The following is a 21984-nucleotide window of genomic DNA, read 5'->3' as shown; positions in this document are numbered from 1 at the left end:
TAGGTTGGGGAAGGGCTGGAGCTCAGTGGAAGGGCACATGGCTTGCATGCAAAAGATCCCAGGTTCAATCCCTGGCATCTCCAGGTAGGGCTGGGAAAGACCCTTGTCCAAAGCCCCTTGCCTAAAGCCCTGTCAGTCAATTTAGACAATATTGAGCTAGGTAGGCCAATGGTCTGACTCGGTATAAGGCAGCTTCCTGTGTTCCTAAGTTATGTCTTTTTTTATTTTCTAAGATAATACCCGAACTGTGCTTCTGCTGTTTTTACGCCATTTTCTGGTTGTTTTTATTGACTGCTACTTATGTTTATCACTTCCTCTGTTAGCAATATTCGGGGGCGGGGAGGCTGAGTGGCGATCCTTATGTAGCCAAAACTGCAACAGCCATGCACAGCGGGCTCAGGGGGACCCCAAGGTTTGCAGAAAAGCCTAAGGCAAGAAAGAAGGGAGAAAACAGCCCAAAGACTGAGCAATCTCAGTGACTACAGAATGCTGACTGTCTGTTGGGGGGGGGGGGGGGAGGTACAGAAAACCGGAAGAAGGGGAATGGAGCAGAAGACTGTGGAAGTGGTCATGGCTGGCTGGCTAGGACCGTGAACAGGTTTGGAAGCACTTACTGAGGCTGGTCGGGCAAAGTGACCCACGATCCATGTCTATAAATACTTGTTATTGGTGAATAAATATGATATACAGGGTTTTAAGCAGGAATGGAATAGGGAATTCGATTGTCCCATTTTGTCTAATCACTGGACTGCCGCTTTTGCATCTACCTGTCACATCTGTGTATCTTAGGCTGCATCTTGTTCAGCAAAAACTTTTGTTTCGGGACTACTGGACCCTACAATGTCTCTTTAATAAAGGATTGATTAATTCGGCTAAATGCAATACAGCTAATGCTTCTTTTAAATATATGTTTTGGCAATCTCCAGTAATTGCATCTTTGGGGGAGGAGGTTATTATATGGATAAACTTTGTACTGGAACAGTCTTTAATATTTGCTGATGTACGCACTCTTTTAAATTATTTACCTGCTTCATGAAAATTAATGAATGGTCAGTGTAAATGGGTTCTCCACACCCTTCTGATAGCTAAAAGACTGATATTACAGCATTGGAAGGATAAACACTCATCTCCTATAATGCAATGGATTGAGGACCTTACAATGCTTTCAGTATTTAAGTGAATGGCATTTGGACACCACCTTCAAATGGATACTTATTTGGATATCTGATCCATTTTTGTTGAAGCTTATATATAATTGCAATTATGTATAATTGCTTGTATTTTCATATATATGCATTTCATGTGGATAAATTGCTATTGATTTGTACAAATCCATGCACATATATTTATTTTAAAAACACTGAAAAAAAGAACACGAAAGAAAGAACCATGAACAAGAGTACTACAGGAGCCAGTCCCACTTCTTTGTTTCATATCTTTATTACTTTTAATTGGATTGATATTGTAGCTGGTTGATGTTTTTACTGTAGCTCACTTTGGATATTTGTTTTTGAAGTAGAAAAGCAGCAAATACCTGCTTAAAATAAGTCAAAATAAATGAACCCCTTAAAATAAACATTACATTTATCTCAAAAGGCCATTATATTCACAAACTGATCCTATCTACACTTGCTTGGCAACAGCTAAAGTGCTCTCTGCTGTAAATTAAGAGGGTCAGGTTAATCTCCAGGTGCTTTTCAAAATAAATGCATTCAGAGATTCATTTCATATTTATACTGCCCAGTAGCGAAAGCTCTCTCGGCATTCACAAAGATTACAACACAATATAGAACATAATAAGAATATAATATACAATCTTTAACATCTTTAAAGAACCTATTCTGCTGTTCCAAGTAGCAGCTAAAGTTTAATTTGGAAAACTAATTGCTAGTGCCCCTGAGAACAACTCTACGTGGTGATGTAGGGCCATCTCCTGAGACATTCCTGGAGGGAAAAAAGATGCTGGGAAACACAGCTCCAGTGCTGACTGGGCTGAGCGGTGGGGAGGGAAGGGAACAGTGACTGGCCCTACTTCACACCATTTACCAATATATCTATAAATCCGCCACCAGGATAAGCTGCTGCATTTTAAAAATACGATAGCACAAACTGGACTTTGAAGAAAATGTCACTGTATATCCTCACTTCCTAACAGGAATGCTCCTGTTCAGGGTTCCAGCTAGCCTGCCTCCAGGATACTATTTTAGCATGTGTGCTTGCCAGGGATAGTCATCTGAAAAAAGGTAGTTACTACTTTGATTTTAGTTCTGAATGGTTTTTTATCCATTCCAGTCGTTCAATTTCACTTGTCTTGATTTATTCATTATGTGACTAATTACTTTTATAAAACTGCTTTTCTAAAAAGCAGATCTTCCGCAGAAAAAACACAGCTGTGGAAAATGTTCCTCCACCCCACATCACTGAATAGTAGTAACCCTTTTTCACTGGGATTGCATGAAAAGGAATAATAATTCTATTTTCTGCAAGCAGAAAGAAATTTAAAGTAGAGGTAATATTAACTGTGTATTATTGTATTGTATAACCATTGTATAACATTGTATAGCTGTGCATTATGGAATAAGCAGTCGATCATAACCCCAGGCTAGCCCATTCTTGTGCATAAGGCTGCAATCCTATGCACATTTACCAGGGAGCAATCCTTATTCCGTACAGAGGGCCTTATTCTAAGTAAACTTGATTAGGATTGCACTGTAAGACTAACACTCTCCATATTATTTCTAGCATGTAATTCTAGAAGTTTGACACTAGGTGCAGCTAGAGCTGCAACATGCAAAACTACATTTAAGTTTGCAGAGATGGGGGAGGGTTTGGGGGGCATAACATTTACACTGGAGTCCCTATAACGTGACATAAAGAATATAACTTGGTCCTCAATCAAGTTGTGAGTTTTTGATCACAGTAGTTGTAGCACTGGTCTCATCAGAGTCCCATCCCACAAGGAGAATGTAATGTTTTCACTGCACTACACAACTTCGGAGAGATGTCCAGGTAAGATCCAGCCCTGCTCAACATTATTTTTAGTCCCTTTGGAGTGGCTGGGTGCAAATACTGCCTTGCCTCCAGCAAGACACGAGAATTTTGGATTGTTTTATTGTTTTAACTACAACCAATTCTGTTAGCCGCCTGAAGACAAATGAAATAAGCGAGCAGGATCTAGATCCCCCCAAAAAATAACATATTAAGCACAAGGCATCCCACACTTGTCTTTTTGACACTGTGCGGTGTCTGCATACAGGTCTGAAATTGCTTCAAAAATCGCAGGAAACATAGTGTGGAGGGAGATGATCCATTAACTGCCCACTTCAGAAATACAAGCCTAATGGGCTGAAATATATTACCTGAACTGTCTCCCTCATGCTGAAAACAGGAAAGAAAAAGAAAAATTCTGCCTTGATACAGCCTCTGCATTTATTTATTTAATGATGGTGATGATAGTGATGATGATGCAGAAGCTGCAACTGATGAGGCTGATGATAATGATATAGGGACTACATCCAGATAGAGGTTTTCCAGAGTGCTGGCTGTGCCATTTACCACTACAGTGGAAATACTGGAAGTAATGGTGACAAGGAAGAAGTACACGTCTGCATAAGATTCGAGGCCAAAGCCCTCCCTGACGCATTATTTGTGCCAGCTGTGCTGACTACGCTACTCCCCTAGTTTGTAGTTTGAGACGAGAAAGATCATAAAAAAGACTGGCACATTCTATGCTTGATTATGGGTGGTCCCTTAATAAAATCCACAACCCTGTCCCTGACTCGCCCAGTTTTAACTATATTACCTCTCCCGCCCCTGGGCAGCCTTCTAAAAACAGAAACTACTAAGGCTGCAATCCTATGCACGCCTACCTGGGAGTAAACTCCACTAGATTCAATGGGACATGCTTCTGAGTAGCGATACATAGGATTGTGCTGTAAGGGAGCCTGCAGGTCTGAAGAGCTCCTGTTGGTCTCCCTGTAATTCAAGGACTGGGCACAGTCCCTCTGTTAGGGCCAAATGACACGCAATACCATTCGTGCAACGAGCAACTTTGCTTTTGGTTTGTTTTTCTTTTAGAGTAAACAGCAGGCATGGGAAGCCCAATTCAGATCAGGCTCTCCATCCCTGCTCTTTACTTAAACAAATGATGATGATGATGATGATATTGCTAATTGCAGAGGTAGTATTATGTCTAGTGTCGCCCTTACCCATATAACTACAGGGCTCTGGACCCAATGGCATCAGGAAAAGTCTCACAGGAACAAGGAGTGAAGGGGTGAAACTGGACATCAGGATCCCAAGTTAGATGAGGCAGTGATTCCAGGCCAGGGTCAATTTATTATCTGTGCTCTGGACAAGATCAGTGCCCTGAACAGGGGACAGCATAATATTGAGGTCTTATGGTACAGAAAACAGCTTCTAATTTCCAGAAGCTGGCACACCTCTTAAACACCACCCAGAAGACCCTCCTCCATTTCACGTTCGACTGCTAAGCTTACAGTGAATGGATACAACAGTGCGTAGTCATCACTGCTGTTCAACTCACTTTTTGGAAGATTTCGTTCCAGCTGAATCTTTAGCCAGATACTAGCACGCTGGCTCCAGTCCCCTGGTGCCTCTGCTTCCCACAGTCGAGACTGCTCCTCAGGATGGGTCTCCAAGAATCTTTGACAAACTAAATACAAAAGGCAAGCAGTGCAAGATGAAACCATGTAGAGATGCAATCAGACTTTGCTATCAAGAATGCCTACTCTCTCAAGATTCCCTCCAGTAACTATAGGCACCGTACAAGTTAAAAACAACAGCATATATTAAAGGCTATTGCGTTAAACCCACTGTGTCCACAATACATTTTGCAAAATGCATGAGGTTGGTTGTGAGACTTGAACACTTTAAATAAGGAATGGATAACCCACTCGTTACTACAGTCCTCCAAACTGCTACTGAATCCAAGCTAGTGGTGCAGATCGGTCATTTTAGATTCTGGACTCATTGGTTTATGGGAGGTGAGGTAGTTCTTTAAATGGTCACGTGAATGACTTCACTTCCTTCAAAATATAGTAAGCCAGTCTTGCTGCATTTATGGCGCCTCTCAAGAGTCTTAAACTTCTCTCCCAAAGTCTTGCCCTAATGGTGCTGATCTTAGCATGGGGCAGTTGCTAGGAGAAGATCCTAAAGACATTTCAAAACTGCACTTACGATTGTACATCAAGTAAATTAAGGAAATTCTGCCTTCTCTTGAGAAGCGCAAAATACCAAGGCAGGGTCAAGAGATAACCAAATCAGGCAGGTCCTGGGCATGGATTTACAGGGCAGGGGTGGGGAATCTTCCACTTTATTTATGTAATGGGTTCCTTACACAACAACGTGAGCATTTTATTTTATATGTATTAATGTATTTGTAGCAGCCTGGAAGAATATCGTGTGATGAAGATTTGTCTGGGACTTCTAAAGTTGCTTGCATAACAATTTGTTCTATAACAACATTTGGAAAGCGGTGAAGAACCCTGTAAAAAGAAAAAAAAAAAGCTGATTTATGTCTTCCGTTCAACACTGAGGGGTTTTTTTACAACAGTGTCTGGGGCCTTAAAAAAAATTAACGGTTTGCCTAAGTAGACACTGCACAGCTGTTTATAATGAGAAGTCACTCAATAGGCTTGGCCTCACATCACACCGATTTCAACAAGGACAAGTTAAGAAAGATTGTAATGGTTTGATTAAAGATAACACCATAGAGATTAAAGCCCGGGAACAACCAACACCACCTTATTTATGTATTTATTTCACACTTAAACATACACTAAGAGCCTCCAGTCATCCAAGTTTCATTGCAAGATTCCTCTCTTTCAGTTTGTGCCAAGTGGCACATTTCTGAAGCTTGGTCCACCGGCCACAGTCAGCTGAAGTACTTTAAAGACAGCTCTTTAGACTCTTTTGCACCAGAAAATTAATGTTTTGGATAGGACATAAATACATGCGGCCTGATGCACAATCTACTTTGTTGTGGCAGCCTTGAAAGGAACATAATTTAAGCACAAATGTTAAGTAAGGGTCAAGGTACTAGATAAGGAAACACAGAACCTCTGTGTTTTTATCGCTCAGCCTTAAAGAAATTATGGAATGTTCCTCCAAAGGAAGGTAGATTCCATTTGCGCTTGGAAAAACGGAACAACGCCTGAAGTGTTGTGCTAAGAATACACCAGACATAACACTGGCCCCACCTCTCTAAGCCACTAAAGGCCTTTCGCAGGAACAAACCCAGCTCCTAAATTGCATAAATTCCATCCACCTTTCCGAAGAACCTCTTGCTTTTTTTCCTCTTCTCTCCCCATCCCATTCCATCCTCCTTTTGTGTTGTGTCTTGTTACACTGTAAGCTTGCGAGCAGGAACTGTCTTGTTTTTATTGATTATATATAAGCCACCCAGGAGCCTTTCTGGCTGAAGAGCAGGATAAAAATACTTCATATAAATAAATAACAAATATAAGTGACTGGGCAATGAAGCTTAACAAAGAAGCCACCCCTCACCCACTGCCACTGTCTTTTAAGCCATACATAAGTTACATAAATATGGGTGGGCAGTCCAGTTAGTAAACATGTTCCTGGGTTAGCAACTTTTGTGGATTTATTGAATTATCTTTATTGCTAAAAGCGATAAGCCATTGCAATTTGATATATTTAAAACAAAATAAAACCCAAATAGAAAAATAAGCTAAGATGGAATACCATAAAAATAGTAAGATAAAATGCAGTAAAACTGGTAAACAGAAATACAAGCATAAAGAGAGTATAAAAATGCGGGATCACCTTGACAAGGCTCAAAAGCTCCCCGACGGGATACTAGGCTGACACAAGTAAAGGAGAACGAATTTTATACAGGCCCCACACTGGGATGCTGGTTATATTAATTAAATTATTTAATTAATTTTATTAAATTTATTAATCACCCATCCGGCCGGTCACCCAGCCACTCTGGGCGATGTACAACAATAAAAACAGTTTATACAATAAAATTCAACATTAAAAACATCACATTTCTAAAATTACCCTAGCCTACCCCAAATGCCTGCCTGAACAACCATGTTTTTAATGCATGGCGGAAGCTCATTAAAGCTACCTCTTAACTTACTTGCAGCCATAGCAAAGTCAGCCAACAAAATACAAATTTCATCAAGGGGAGTTCAATTAGACAAAGAGCGGATAATGTATTCAAGGAATTTTTGTCTAGAGTTGTTTGTGGATTTCTTGACAAGGCTGCATCAAATGTATTCTCAACAGGGAGCCATGGCCCACTCAGTTCTCCAACAATTGTCACATTCACCTGTTTACATTTTTATGTATACACTTAAAGCAGCCTTCCCCAACCTGGAGCCGTCTAGATGCCATGCTGGCTGGGAATTATGGGAGTTGCAGTCTAATGCCTTTGGAGGGCCCAAGGTTGGGGAAGGCTGACCAAAAGAACGTCATTTGTGAGGACATTCATTATCCCACATCTGAACCTAACTGCTAATTCTATTTCATCATGCTCATTCCCAGCACATCTGCTCACTATGCTTGTCCCACCATATCTGCTCAGTTGAAGGTTTTGAGCAACAGAACTGATTCCCCCTTCCTTCTACACATTTCGAAACTGCAGGAGTGAAGCATAGCTACCTGTGGCAGTCAACAGCAGTGAGGGTACACAGCCTCTGGTATGCAGCATTCCCTGAAATGCTGGTGACCTAAGAAAAACGCTGCATTTGTACTTGGCAGCCCTGACCAGATTCGTCCAGCCAAAGAAGCCTGTGCCAATACCTTTAAGAGCCTAGGGAGCTGCCTTATACTGAGTCAGACCGCTGGCCTATCCAGCTCAGTATTGCCGACACTGACTGGCAGTGGCTCTCCAGGGTTTCAGGCAGGATTCTTTCCTAGCCCTACCGGAAGATGCCAGGAATTGAACCTGAGACCTTCCACATGTGATGCATACTCTCCGCCACTGAGCTATGGCCATTACTTGTAAGCATTCATGATCTTTTAAACAAGGGGATCAAACCTCTTTCAGCCAGAGGGCCTAAATTCAATTTTGGAGGCACTCTTGGGGGCCACATTCCAGTAGATGGTGGGGTCAAAGGAAAAACTGGTGGAGGCAAAATACCAGCCTATTTTAGTTTAAAACTAAACGGTTTATGGGGCAGAAGCATTTGGGGAACCCTGAGGGGTGGGCTGAATTTGGCCTGTGGGCCTGATGTTCAACATCCCTGTTTTAAACTTAGTATTTCTAAAACAACTCCTTTACCTTGGTACATGTCAGCAGAAACAGGACAGCTGAGTCCCAAGGCATCTTCAGTGGCAAAGGTCTGACAAAAATCATGAAGCATTTTCATTCCAAGTCCACGTCTTCTGAATTTTTTCCGGACAAACATTGTATCCAAAACTGGGAGCAAGTAGCTTTGGCTGGTGTGTCCATCACACAAGCTTCCTGGAAGCAGAACACAAAATTGCCTGTAATTATACTGAATTCTAAACAGAGCTCATGAATGAGTTTATTAAAATCAGTATGGAGCTCTAGACAGGAGGCTGGATTTGGAAGCTAGCAGCCTGGGTTTAAATAGCCCACTCAACTATGGAGCCCTTTGGATGGTCAAGAAGTTATCTTACCCCTATGCGAGTTTGGAGGGTTATTGTGGGAATAAGTGGGGTACTACTTCGTACATTGAAACGTGCTGTAGAAATAATTCAGCCAATGCAAACCACTCCAGAAATAGTCATGAGAGCCAGTGCTGGCTCCAGTTTTTGGAGGGCCCTTGGCCAAGACACTCATAGTTGGGCCCCCTCCCTCAGTGAGTCTACCTTCCTACCAGCATTGTCACCAGCTCCTCCTCCTCTTCCCCATCAATGCTGCTTGCCAGCCAGAGAGCCAATGAGCAAATCGGCAGTGGCATCTACTGCTCTCCTTCACTGCACCACTGTAGCCTGGGCTAGAGTGAGAGGCGGGTGAACAGACACATTGAAATAGTGAAGAGGAGAAGCAGGTCCCAGGGGGGCCCTGCAGGTGCCCAACCATGCCTATCCTTGATGCCATCCCTGAACAGAGTAGATCTACCCTTTCACAAATCCGGAAGACTGGCATCTGAATACTGAGGACTCCAAGGCAAGTAACCACCAGCAAAAGGTGGAGGGTGAGCAAACGAGGAGCACACCCAAGAGTCCTCTGCCAGATGACTGATGCAAGCAAGCCAAGACACATGGTGAATTCTTCTTTTAAAAAGTCTCCTTCCAAATTGCAGTGATGTAATAAATAGCACCCTTTCCATACTCCGTAGTTACACAGGCCTAGTTAAGGCTTAGGGAAAGTAAAGACCATGCGATCCGTGTTGTGATGAAGCCAGGGCTTGCCGGAACGCAGCGCCAGATTAGCAGATTAGCCTCCAGGTCCGAGCAACTGCCCCGATGTGCCACCCGCTGGAGCCAGCCCTAAGTAGGCCATTCTTATTCCCACATTTAAACAGGAGGAACTACAGCTGAGAGGCATAAGAAAGAAAGAGTCCCTGGCTTATCTGGAACTTGAGACCAAAACCCATGCATATAAAACTATGGTTCTCAAGTTATTAATTGATTCTTTCAAATCTATCAGCCTCTTCTGGGGAACCAAGGGTCTAAAAAAAACCCAATACAATTCTTCAGTTGTACAATACACCCAGACAAGAACTGGCGAGGGACAGCACAGGTGTGCCAGCTTTCTCTGCCTCTGTGCCCGCCAGGCAATTGGAACTCCACCTATCCGGCAGGTGCAGAAGCAGAGAAAGCACCTTCAGCAGACACTTCCCTTCCTCATTCCCTAAATCCTGAGGAAAGCGGGGGGTGGGGGGAGAGACATGTGCGTTCTTGGCCACATTCTCATGCACCTTCCCAAATGAGCACAGAGAGCCTTCAGGCAATAGCACCCATGCTCCTGCCCCACCCAGTTCCTCCTGAGAGAAAGTCCAGGTAGGGCAGTGGGGGAGCATGCGCTGCTGCCCAAAGGTGCACCATGCACCTTTGGGAGGCAGCATTCAACACTCCCCACCCTCCGCGTTTTCTGCTACAAAACAGGAAAAGCCAGCAGGGGGAGAGGGGATCCACTTGCCATGCTCGCCAGAGGACAGCGCACACTCGCCATGGCGAGCGTATGTGTTGAGGCCTAGCTCCAACTAACGAGAAGAGATCAATATTGCTATATTAAGTACATTATTATTGTTGTTGTTATTGTTATTGTTACTGTTATTATTATTATATTTATATCCCGCCTTTTTCCCAATACTAGATCTCAAGGCAGCTTTACAACATTAAAAACTTGTACAGTTTAAACATATAAATAGAAATATACAAAAGTTAAAAATATAATTAAATCATTAATAATATTAAAATTGTATAAAATCATTTTTTTAAAAAACAACAACAATATAAACCATAGTATCAACCCATCATATTCTCACAGATCCTGACTATCTATCCCCAAAGGCCTGTCGGAACACAAAGGTTTTTGCCTCCCTGTGGAAACATACCAAGGAGGATGCCACTCTTGCCTCCCTGGGAAGGGAGTTCCAGAGCCTTGGGGCAGCCACCAAGAAGGCCCTCTCCCATATTCCCACCAGGCGTGCCTGTGATGGTGGTGGGACCACGAGAAAGCCCTCCCCTGAAGACCTCAGTGTCACAAATCCCTTCGGCCCCTCTTTCCTTAAGCACTCACACACAAAATGAGAGGCTTCAGCCTCACGCCTTTAATTCATTATAACAGGTTCATTACAGATGCAAATCCTTGAAGACTTTCTGGCTACAAAGGAATGCCTCCAGTGGATTCAAATGGGGTCACCTAAAGTTGTCCACAGTTTGAAAGGAAGGCTATCTGGCTAGGCTACCTTAGGGAGGGAGGTCCCACCCCTCGTGTGATGCTTCTCTGCGTAGCCTCTCACGCCTTGCTAACCGGTTCGACCGTCTGAGTTCCGCCCCTGACGTTGCCCTCTGATCTCTGCGCCGCTGCCTGGCGTCTCTTAGGTCACAGTGCTCAAGCCCCTCCTCCTGCTGCTCGGTGCTTCTCACAGACGGGGGTAAGGAGGATGCTTCAGGCGCTGCCATCTGGGAGTTGGTAACCTGAGAAGCACACCTACCCATATCTGAACTGGCTTGTGAAAATGCCTCCCCCAGTTCTGGCTGCTCCTCTTCTGAATCTGAGCTGCTAACTATCTCCCTGCACGCAGAATCAATCCTGACACTCAGGGCACGAGCAGGCTCATAAGGGAGTATATGGTCTTTCAGATAACCTGGACTCGAGCCGTACAGGGCTTTATAGGTCATGGCCAGCACTTTCAATTGTGCCCAGAAACAGACTGGAAGCCAGTGAAAATGTTTTAGCAGGGGAGTTCTATGCTCCCTGTAGCCAGCCCCAGTCAACAGTCTGGCAGCAGCTCTTTAAACCAGCTGAAGTTTCTGAGCACTCTTCAGAGGCAGCCCCACATAGAGCTTACAGTAATCCAAATGGGATGTAACTAAGGCATGTGTCACTGTGGCCAAGTCAGACATCTCAAGGACCGTGCGCAGCTGGCGCACAAGCTTTAACTGTGCAAATGCACTTCTGGCCACCGCTGAAACTTGGGCATCTAGGCTCAGGGCTGAATCCAGAAGTACACCCAAGCTGCAAACCTGTGTCTTCAGGGGGAGCATAACCCCAACCAGCACAAGCTGAATCCCTATTCCCTGATCTACCTTTCGACTGACCAGGAGCACCTCTGTCTTGTCTGGATTAAGCTTTAATTTGTTTGCCCTCATCCAGTCCACTACTGCTGACAGACACCGGTTTAACACCACAACAGCTTCCTTGGAATTAGATTCCAAGTACTGGTAACACAGAACCCCAAAACTTCAGACAACCTCTCCTAATGGTTTCATATATACGTTAAATAGCACAGGGGACAAAACAGTACATCATAGCAACATTTTTCCTGTGATGTACTTAATATAGCAATATCGGATTTTTTTTAAGGTGTTCTTGTAGTATATGATATGCATTCTTCTGCAAGAAAATAGACTGATTCTTCTCCCTCCTGCCACTTTTGGGAAGATGTTTCACCCTCACATACACAGAATTGACCCTTTCAATCCTATTAAAAGACCTACACAACTGATGACCCTCCAAGCCCACTCACAGCCTACTAGCCAAATATTATGGCCAATTGTGGGCTCAATAACCCTCCTGTTTTTGCTGCCCCCTGCAAAAACAAGGGGGTAATAAAACACCTGGCAGATCACAAAACATGGCTTGTGAACTCTGTTGAGCTTGGTGGGTCTCATTTGAGCTCTCATTTCACAGATAGGTCCCTGTGGCCTCAAAGAAGCAAGTTCTTGTTTCTTTCCCTGATCTCACAGGCAAGTTAACTGGTAACTGGCAACCGTGTTGTCACTCAGTGCCCAGCTGTGAATAACGTCTCCTCTTCTCTGTTTCATTTACAAGGGCAGTCCAGTTATCCAAATGTCCAAGATTTCTACAGTGTAAAGGCACCCTTTGGGTAGGACTTACTGCCCTCCGATTACTCACATACGGACACAGCTAAGAAAAGCATTAGGCCCCCATGTGAGCCAAGAAACCCAGCACATCCCGGACTGGCTGGCAGCCCAACTGAGATGTCAGATTCTGGCAGCAGGACACCATTCATTTTGGGAAGCTAACAGAGTTTTTGCTACAATGTCCGCAATAGCCTTAAAAGGGGATTGTACAATTATTTATTTTATTTATATCCCACATTTCTACCAGGAAATGGTGCTCTAGGCAGCTAGCAACAATAAAAGGCAACATTTAAAATAAAAACATTAGTAAAGCAATCCTAAACAATTACATTTGTTTAAATGTAAACAATTAAAACACACACACACAACAATAAAAGAATAAAAACAGCACCCAGCCCAACAAACCAGCTTTCATGCCAAAGGCCTGCTTGGATAAAAATGTCTTTGCCTGTCGGTGGAAAGATAGCAAAGAGAGCCAGCCTAGCATCTCTCAGCAGGGAGTTCCAAAGGCAGGAAGCAGCCACTGAGAAGGCCCCTCTCATCCCCTACCAAATGAACCTCTACTGGTGGCAATACTGTAAGAAGGGTTTCCCCTGATGATCTTAAAACCCAGCAGGCTCATAAAGGAGAAGGCAGTCTTTCACAACAGCCATCACACTCCCTCACTGTATCATCGTTATTGCATGGAGCCTCTTCCCATTTTGCCTGTTCATGTGATACAGCCTTGCAAAAACCTGACATAAGGTTGGAAAGTTAAAGGGCCAATACCGACAGCTAAACATAGCTGTTTATGACAGCTGTCATAGAACAATGGGCACAATTAAACACCTGATAATCTCGCTTTAGAAAGACAGAGGTGTGCATAGTCTAATGAACTCATAAACAGGACACACTTTTCTACATCTGTAAGCAAATTACTATGCAAATCTCTAACAACCAAGTTTCTTCGATTAAATATAGCAATCCAAATTCAAGCCATATCAACCAGAAGAAACCATCTGGAAACATAGCAAAAGCAGGCAGACAATCCCTTTGTGAAAAAACAACAACACCCCACCAAAATGGCGAGACAACTGAACATTTGACTGATAGATGGTTACGCTTTGCATATGAGAGCCAGTGCGGTGTAGTGGTTAGAATGTTGGACTACGACTCAGGTTGTAATCCCCACTCAGCCATGAAGTTTGTTGGATGACTTTGGGCCAGTCACTGACTCTCAGCCTAACCTACCTCATAGGGGTGTTGTGAGGATAAAATGGAGAGGAGGAAGACCATGAAAGCTGCCTTGGGTTCCTTGCAAGAGGGAAAAAGGGTGAAAATGTAATAAAAAATAAAAATAGGATTTAAAGGGATAAACTGTCACTTAACACAATGCACTTTGAGAGTAAATCAAGATTGTTGTTTGTTGTTGTTTATTCGGTCAGTCGCTTCCGACTCTTCGTGACTTCATGGACCAGCCGATGCCAGAGCTTCCTGTCGGCCATCGCCACCCCCAGCTCCCCCAAGTTTGAGTCCGTCACCTCCAGAATATCATAACATAATCAAGATTATGTTCACCATATTTAACTGGCTTGAAGTTTACATCACCATGTGTTATTTTATCAAAGTATTAATTATTAAGGGCGCAATCCTATGGGATCCACCCTAGATACTCATAAGCCTCTTCCCCTCCCACCCCCATGAACACCCCCTTTCCCCCATCTCCGCACTCTGTTTTCTGAGCACAGAGAGGCAGCCGGCACAGTTCTCTCTGTGCCAGCTACGAGGGGGAGGGAGCACGGTTTTCTGGCTCCAAAGTCGGTGCCCTGTTTCTGACCTCGGAGCCAGGAAACAAAAATATCCTATGTCCCCCAGATGCTGTCTAGGGGACATAGGATTGCTCTGTAGAGCAATGAATAATAGTATAGAGCGGGGATGTTGAACATCAGGCCCATGGGCCCAATCCAACCCACCTGGAGTCCCAATCCAACACTCCAGGGTTCATCAGCTGACCACGCCTCTTCCCCCAGCTCATTTCCCCCAATCATTTCATGGTTTGTGGGACGCCCCTACCTCATGCTAAACATTGAAGTGTCTCTCCTAAGGCTTAGTTACTGGCAATAAGAGTAGGAGTGGGAGAACAAGCCATGTTAGAGATCGCTAGGATCTTCAGAACATCTCATGCCCAATTTCCTTCGCAATCGCTGCTTGCTTTGCGCGAATGGGAGATGCGTGCAAATCTCCTGAAATTTGTGCAAATGTCTTCCATGGACTTACGTGGGGCTAATTCAGTCGACTGAGGGAATTCGTGCAAATTAGGAAATTTGATCAAAGCCAACTAGGAATCAGGAATGAGATGAATGCGAGCACATGTTCAACCATTTGCAAAAATTTTCAGCAGACACGTGCTCCCGCCCACACTCACATTCGGGGCTTCAAATGGGGCATGCTTGCATATTTGGCAAGCAAAAAAGAAATTCTCATACATCCCCAAATAAGAGCTTTAAGCTAAAATATGCTGGCATTTTTGGAATTATGGCCCTTCCCCTTTGGCCCCGCCCACCACTGGAATACAGCCCCCAAGAGCTTCTCTGAAACTGAATTCGACCCTTGGGTTGAAAGAAGTTCAACACCCCTGATAAAGATCACAGAAAAATACTTAGTTATTGATCCAACTTGCTCTTTATTGACTGGCAGCATCTTCCAGGGTTTCAGGCAAGGGTTATTCCCCACCCTACAAAGAAATGCTGGGGATTGAACCTAGGGCTACCTGTATGCAAGGCATGTGCTCTAGCAATGAGCTATGGCCCTTCCTAGTAACCAGAGCTTGAAAAAAAATCTTAGGTACCACATCTGAGCACCTAGAAGTTTGCTACAGGCACCTAGACATTTTTTTAAAAGAATGGTCAGCCAGTTATAAGAAAGATCATCTTCAGTAATCTCCTATACTCCTGACTGGTTGATTTCCTGTTTTTGCACGCTTACCCTATTGGGATTGGTAGAAAGAGCTTTTTAGCCAATAAGGGATAGGACTGAAAAAGCTCACCAATCACAGAAGAGCAGGCAAATAAGGTTTTTCCAATACAGAGGAAAGGTGACGGCATCTTGAATATATACTGTGGGGCCCTTGTGAGAGACAGCTTTCTACATAAGAAGCTTCCCATATGATCAAACTGTCTTTGAGACTTGGGGGGTGCTCATAAATATAGATCTGGTCAAGTTAGGTGGAAAAAAACCTTAAAAATCCAGCCATTGTAGGACATTTCTGCCCCTTCACTTGGGAGAGAGTGACTAATAAGCAGCACACTTATTCCACAAGCATTCTTATCGTGTGGGGTCATTTCACTAGTAATAATAATGCCTTATTCCATTAGGGTGTTCACTCACCCTCCCCATGCAGTCAGTGAATGCATGAGGGGGAAGCAGGATCATGCCCACTGGCCACCCACACCCAGCAGTCACATGCTCAGCATTAGTGACAAAGGGCTATATGTGCATAAGGTTCTTCCTTGAGATCAGGAACCCAGATTGACCCAGGAAGAACCGTATGTATGTACGGCCCTCTCTCACTAATGCAGAAGATGCAGCCACCAGGGGCACACCCGCATCAGGAGTTGTGGACACGGGGCACAAGGCAATCCTGCTCTACCCTCTCATGCATTCATTGAACGGGTGGAGGGAGTTGTTGTTTGAAGACCCCTATTGTTCCTTTGGTATAAACACTGAGCGTTATGGGTGAAGGAAAAGACAAGGGAAGTAAACGGATGTCATTGGAGAAGGAAGCCTTTATGCAGTCTACTCTCTCAGAGCCTTTAATCTGTTTGGTTAGGTCACACATGCTAAATGACTAACCTGTGAGCCAGCAGAATGGTAAACAGCAATTACAAGGGTAGAGAAAGGAGACAGCCATTAATGCTCTCAAACATCCAAAAACCCAGGAAAAGCCCAACCCCATCCCGCCCCACATCTAAAAGACCCAAACCAAACAAAATTGCACATTCCAGCTCGTTCCCTGATTAACAAGCTGGCTTGGCAGACGTTTGTCCAGAGAGACCTTCTGCAGACAGAGCCCTTGTGTAACAGCAGAAAATGTTTCTGCTGAATGGTGCCCAAAGTCAACCCATTGTGTGATTTGTGTATATACACACAAACACGCCTACACAAAATCCAAGAAACAAGCAAAATCTCTAGCTTCAAATAAAATTCAACGAAGGCATGGCCCATAGTATGTGTTCAGTTAATTCTATTATATTCCAAGTTTTCTAGCTAGTGCAAAAAAAAAAAAATGTGTGCTTTAGAAGAAGGAAGAGATTCTGACAGAAATACAAGGCTACATTTGGAATATGATGGGACCCCAGGAGTCACCTAGGCCAAGCCCCCTACCCTAAGACAGGGCATTTTATACATCCCTGATAAAATATCCCCAACCTTGTCTTTTTCTTACAAATTACAAACAGTGATTCCTCCGGCTCCTTGAAGGTCATCATCCTATATATGAACAGCAAATGCATTTTCTGAGTGCCTATTCTTAGGTAGCCAAAACAGTTAGCCAAACCAGTGGGCTATGGCAGGAGTCATAGCTTAGCGTGATAGAGCACATGCTTTGCATGCAGAAGGCCCCAGGTTTGATCCCTGGCTTCTCCAGGTAGCATGAGGAAAGAATCCTGCCTGAAACCCTTGGGAGCCACTGCCAGTCAGTGTCAACAATACTGGGCTAGATGGGCCAATGGTCTGATTCAGTATAAGGCAGATTCCTACGTCCCTAAGTACAAGAAGGAAGTATCAGGAGGCTCATGGGAACTCTAAGGTTTGCAGAAATGCAAAAACCTTTTAGGGGACGGGGGAAATGAGGAGGGATGGGGGCTGGAAAAAAACAGTCTAAGGCAGGTGTCAGCAAACCTTTTGGGCCATGGGCATATTTGACAATTCAGAAACTATCCTGGGCACCACCACAAAATGGCTGCCATGAGTGCCTTGGAAAAGGACAAGTAACCGACCCAGAAGACCGAGTACAAGGCAGAGGTTGGGTCTGAGCCCCAACATGCTAAACAACTCCTTTGAACCCACAGTTTTCAGCGCCAACAGAAACCTATTTCACAGTAATCCTAGCTGCTGGTAAGAAAACGTGTTAACTTTTAAAAAGTAGGAGGGGTCAGGCACCTTGATGGGCACAAAGAAAGATGTCTGGGGGCACATTGGTGCCTGCTGACACCACGTTGCCAACCCTATACTGGGCATGTTCATGCTCAATGGTCACAGAATGCTGTATGCTGGGGCAAAGGGAGACGGAAAAATGTGGGAGTGGAGGAGAACAGACGAGATTATCCTGGAAAAGGACATGGTTGATTGCCTGGAACCCTGAACTGGAGCACTCCACACTGTAGCATTTTGTTCCAGCCCCCCCCCCCCTTGCTTTGATGTATTCCTGAAGGGCTTTTAGGGTCAAGCAGCTTCTCCTAATTCATCCCACTGAAACTTCACTGGAAACATCTCAGAATCTGAAGGATTCCTGATTAACTGTATAATTGACTGCATCCAATTTAGCAAATATTGTAAAATGCTTGCCTCAATTGTGAAAAACTTGAGCAAGTCCTTGAAAAAAAGGTATTTGTATTTAAGCAAACTTAAATTGTTATGGTAACAGTGCAGTTTAGGGATACTTTGTGCCACCACCACCACCACCCACCACCCCATGATTTAGAACACATGATATTTTCTATATTTCTGGGCAACTAGTTCAACATCTCTAAGTGGTTATTGTTACAAACAATGAAACATACCTTTGTACTAGATATTCATGCCAAAAACACAAATTCCTTTGCCTAAAATGGGAAGTGACTACATGACCAGTGTGGATAATTTATTCAGATTTAGATTTAGATTTAGTTCATTAGTTATAAGCAATTTTTCCAGGCAAGCCCTTTCAAGGCAATGTACAGTAAACATTAAAGAATAAAAGTGCAGATCTTGAGTGTTTGTACTTTGTGTTGGGTACCCGGGACAGATTAGGGATTCTGTTGGTGTACCGCCCACCCCGCTGCCCATCAGACTCCCTGCCTGAGCTGACGGAGGTGGTCTCGGACTTGGTGTTGAGGACCCCTAGGATGATGGTCCTGGGGGATCTCAACTTCCATGCCGAGGCCGCTGTATCCAGGGCGGCTCAGGACTTCATGGCCGCCATGACAACCATGGGGCTGTCCCAACATGTTATTGGCCCAACGCATATAAAAGGACACATGCTTGATCTGGTTTTCTCGACTGGGCAGGAGGATGGTGATCTGAAAGTGGAGGAATTAACATCTGTCCCTTTGTCATGGTCAGATCACTTCCTGCTGAGGTTTAGACTTCTGGCGGCCTTTCCCCTCTGCAAGGGTGGGGGACCTATTAAAATGGTCTGCCCCTGGAGATTAATGGATTCCGATGGATTCCAGAGGGCTCTGGGGGATTTTCCTGCTGGTATGGCTGGTGCTCCTGTCGAAGCCCAGTTCGCTCTGTGGAATGCAGAGATGACTCGGGCGGTTGACACGATCGTGCCCAAGCACCCTCTCCCTCTGAGCGGAGCCCGGCCAGCTCCTTGGTATACACCTGAGCTGAGGGCAATGAAGCAAGAAGGGAGACGGCTAGAATGCAGGTGGAGGAAAACTCGTGCTGAGTCTGACCGAACACAGGTAAGAGCCCACTATCGAGCCTAATCTGTGGCGGTGAGGGTGGCAAAGAGACAGTTCTTTTCCACCAGCATTGCATCTTCTCAGTGTCGTCCAGTGGCGCTTTTCCGAGTGGTTCGCGGCCTGTTACATTCTGGGCCAGGGAGAGAGATGGTGGAACCCTCGGTAGCACGCTGTGACAAGTCTGCACAGCACTTTGAGGATAAAGTCGCTCAGATTCGTCATGAATTGGACACCACCATTAATGCAGTTCCATTGGTAGAGGCGTTCAGAGCACCGTCTGGTCCAGTTTTACTGGATGAGTTTCAGTTACTGAGGCCTGAGGATGTGGACAAGGTGCTTGGTCAAGTCCGATCGACCACTTGTGTGCTTGACCCTTGACCTTCATGGCTTATTAAATCAAACAAGGAGGGGTTGTCCGGCTGGGTCCAGGAGGTTGTAAATTCCTCCTTGAGAGAGGGAGTGGTGCCTGCCGCTTTAAAAGAGGCAGTAATTAGACCACTCCTGAAAAAGCCTAACCTGGACCCAGAGGATATTAACAATTATAGGCCAGTGGCCAACATCCCCTTCCTGGGCAAGGTGCTTGAGCGGGTGGTTGCAGGACAGCTCCAGGCACTCTTGAATGAAACGGATTATCTAGATCCATTTCAATCGGGCTTCAGGCCTGGTTTTGGAATGGAAACTGCCTTGGTTGCCCTGTGGGATGACCTCTGCCGGGAGAGGGACAGGGGGAGTGCGACCCTGTTGATTCTCCTGGACCTCTCAGCGGCTTTCGATACCATCGACCATGGTATCCTTCTGGATAGGTTGTCTGGGTTAGGAGTTGGAGGCACTGCACTACAGTGGTTCCGCTCCTACTTGGATGGATGATTCCAGAAGGTGGTGCTGGGGGATTATTGCTCTGAGCCATGGCAATTGTGCCATGGCGTTCCACAGGGCTCTATTTTATCCCCCATGCTGTTTAACATCTACATGAAACCGCTGGGGGAGGTTATCCGGAGGTGTGGGCTGAGGTGCCATCAATATGCAGATGACACCCAGCTCTACCTCTCTTTTTCATCAAAACCAGGTGAGGCAGTGGCTGTTCCGAATCAGTGCCTGGGCACGGTAATGGACTGGATGAGGGCCAGTAAACTGAAACTCAATCCAAACAAGACGGAGGTACTGTTAGTGGGTGGTTCGTCTGCCCGGCTAGGTGATATTCAACCTGTTCTGGAGGGGGTTGCACTCCCCCTAAAGGATCAGGTTCGTAGTTTGGGGGTGCTCTTGGATCCAGAACTGTCACTTGAGGCACAGGTGAACTCAGTGGCACGGAGCACTTTTTATCAGCTTAGGCTGGTATACCAACTACGCCCTTATCTGGACAGAGATAGCCTAGCTACAGTGATCCATGCTCTGATAACCTCTCATCTGGATTACTGCAATGCGTTATACGTGGGGCTGTCTTTGAAAATGGTCCGGAAACTTCAGCTGGTCCAAAATAGGGCAGCAAGATCGTTAACAGGGACTGGCCTGCGAGCTCATATTACGCCAGTACTTTTCCAGCTGCACTGGCTGCCAGTCCATTTCCGGGCCCGATTCAAAGTGCTGGTATTAACATTTAAAGCCCTTAACGGCTTGGGGCCAGGTTACCTGAAGGATCGCCTCCTCCCATATGTGCCTGCCCGGACCTTAAGATCATCATCAGCAGCCCTTCTCCGTGAGCCTCTGCCAAAGGAAGTGAGGCGGGTGGCTACTAGGAGGAAGGCTTTTTCTGCTGTGGCACCCCAGCTCTGGAATGAGCTCCCTAGTGAGGTTCGCCTGGCGCCTACATTGTATTCCTTTCGGCGCCAGGTGAAGACCTTTTTATTTTCCCAGGCATTTTAGCTTTCTAAATTTTTATCTTTGCTGTTTTAAATCTGTATTTTAAACTCCTGCAGTGCTGCTAGATTTTATTGTGGTTGTATTGTTATATTGTGGTTTTAATGTTCTATATATTTTAAATTGTTTTATTGTGTGTTTGGTTTTAATTTTTGTGAACCGCCCAGAGAGCTTCGGCTATTGGGCGGTATAGAAATGAAATAAATAAATAAATAAATAAATAAAATACAACGAAATCACACTATAGTATTGCTATGGCTATGTTGATCACTTCACACTTCCCCAAGCAGCAGAGAAATTCCAGGGGAGAAGAACTACCCAGGTTTGATTTGCTTTGGAGGAGAAAGCTCTTGAGAGTTAAGGCATTTTTTGCTTCACTTACAAATATACCAGCGGATCATAAGTGGAGGCAAACAGCAGGCATTCCTACAAGGCAGTCTATCAGCTACCCTGTATCAGATTCTCAGATAGAGATACCTGTATCCACATGATGCTCTCAGCTCACTGCACTCTCTGTCTCTGTCTCTTTCTCCCATGACAAAACTGCTGTTTCTTTGATGACACACACACCTTATATCAACTCCTTCTATTAGCTGGGGGAGGTGGGAGCCATCTTCCCCAAGCTCTGATTCCTATCATAGAACCTTAGAATTTTAGACATGGAAAGGACCTTGGAGTTCATATAGTGCAACTCCTGTTCAATGCAGGATGCAACTACAGCACCCTTGACAGATGGCCATCCAGCTTCTGCTTAAATACCTCCAGCAAAGGTATTTAAAGCACATAATTTATTCTTACTTATTGATTTGCTATATTCCTATCCTTCCTTTCCTCCAAGGAGAAAAGGCAGCATACTTGATTCTCCTCATTTTATCCTCCTAACAACCCTGTGAGGTAGGTTAGGCTGAGAGTCAGTGCCTGGCACAAAGTCACCCAGTGTGCTTCATAGCCAAGTGAGGAC

General features: G+C 44.7%; 1 protein-coding gene across 4 annotated transcripts in view; it reads right to left on the bottom strand.

Annotated features, from left to right (window-relative positions):
- LOC146337239 (protein FAM169B-like) overlaps positions 1-21984 on the bottom strand; it is a 69319-nt gene that overhangs the window by 12385 nt on the left and 34950 nt on the right. For all 4 annotated transcript variants that reach the window (XM_084817402.1, XM_084817403.1, XM_084817404.1 and 1 more), the window contains 2 exons: positions 8276-8458; positions 4547-4675 (listed from right to left, as the gene is read on the bottom strand). In XM_084817402.1, coding sequence (XP_084673528.1) covers positions 4547-4675; positions 8276-8458 — 312 coding nt within the window. The remainder of the gene's footprint in view (positions 1-4546; positions 4676-8275; positions 8459-21984) is intronic.

This window comes from Heloderma suspectum, chromosome 11, assembly GCF_057233095.1.
Source record: "Heloderma suspectum isolate Gila_16-S chromosome 11, 16-S_ref, whole genome shotgun sequence".
Classification (NCBI taxonomy): Eukaryota; Metazoa; Chordata; class Lepidosauria; order Squamata; family Helodermatidae; genus Heloderma; species Heloderma suspectum.
The sequence above is the reverse complement of the archived record's forward strand: the minus strand, read 5'-3'. Positions and strand labels throughout refer to the sequence as shown.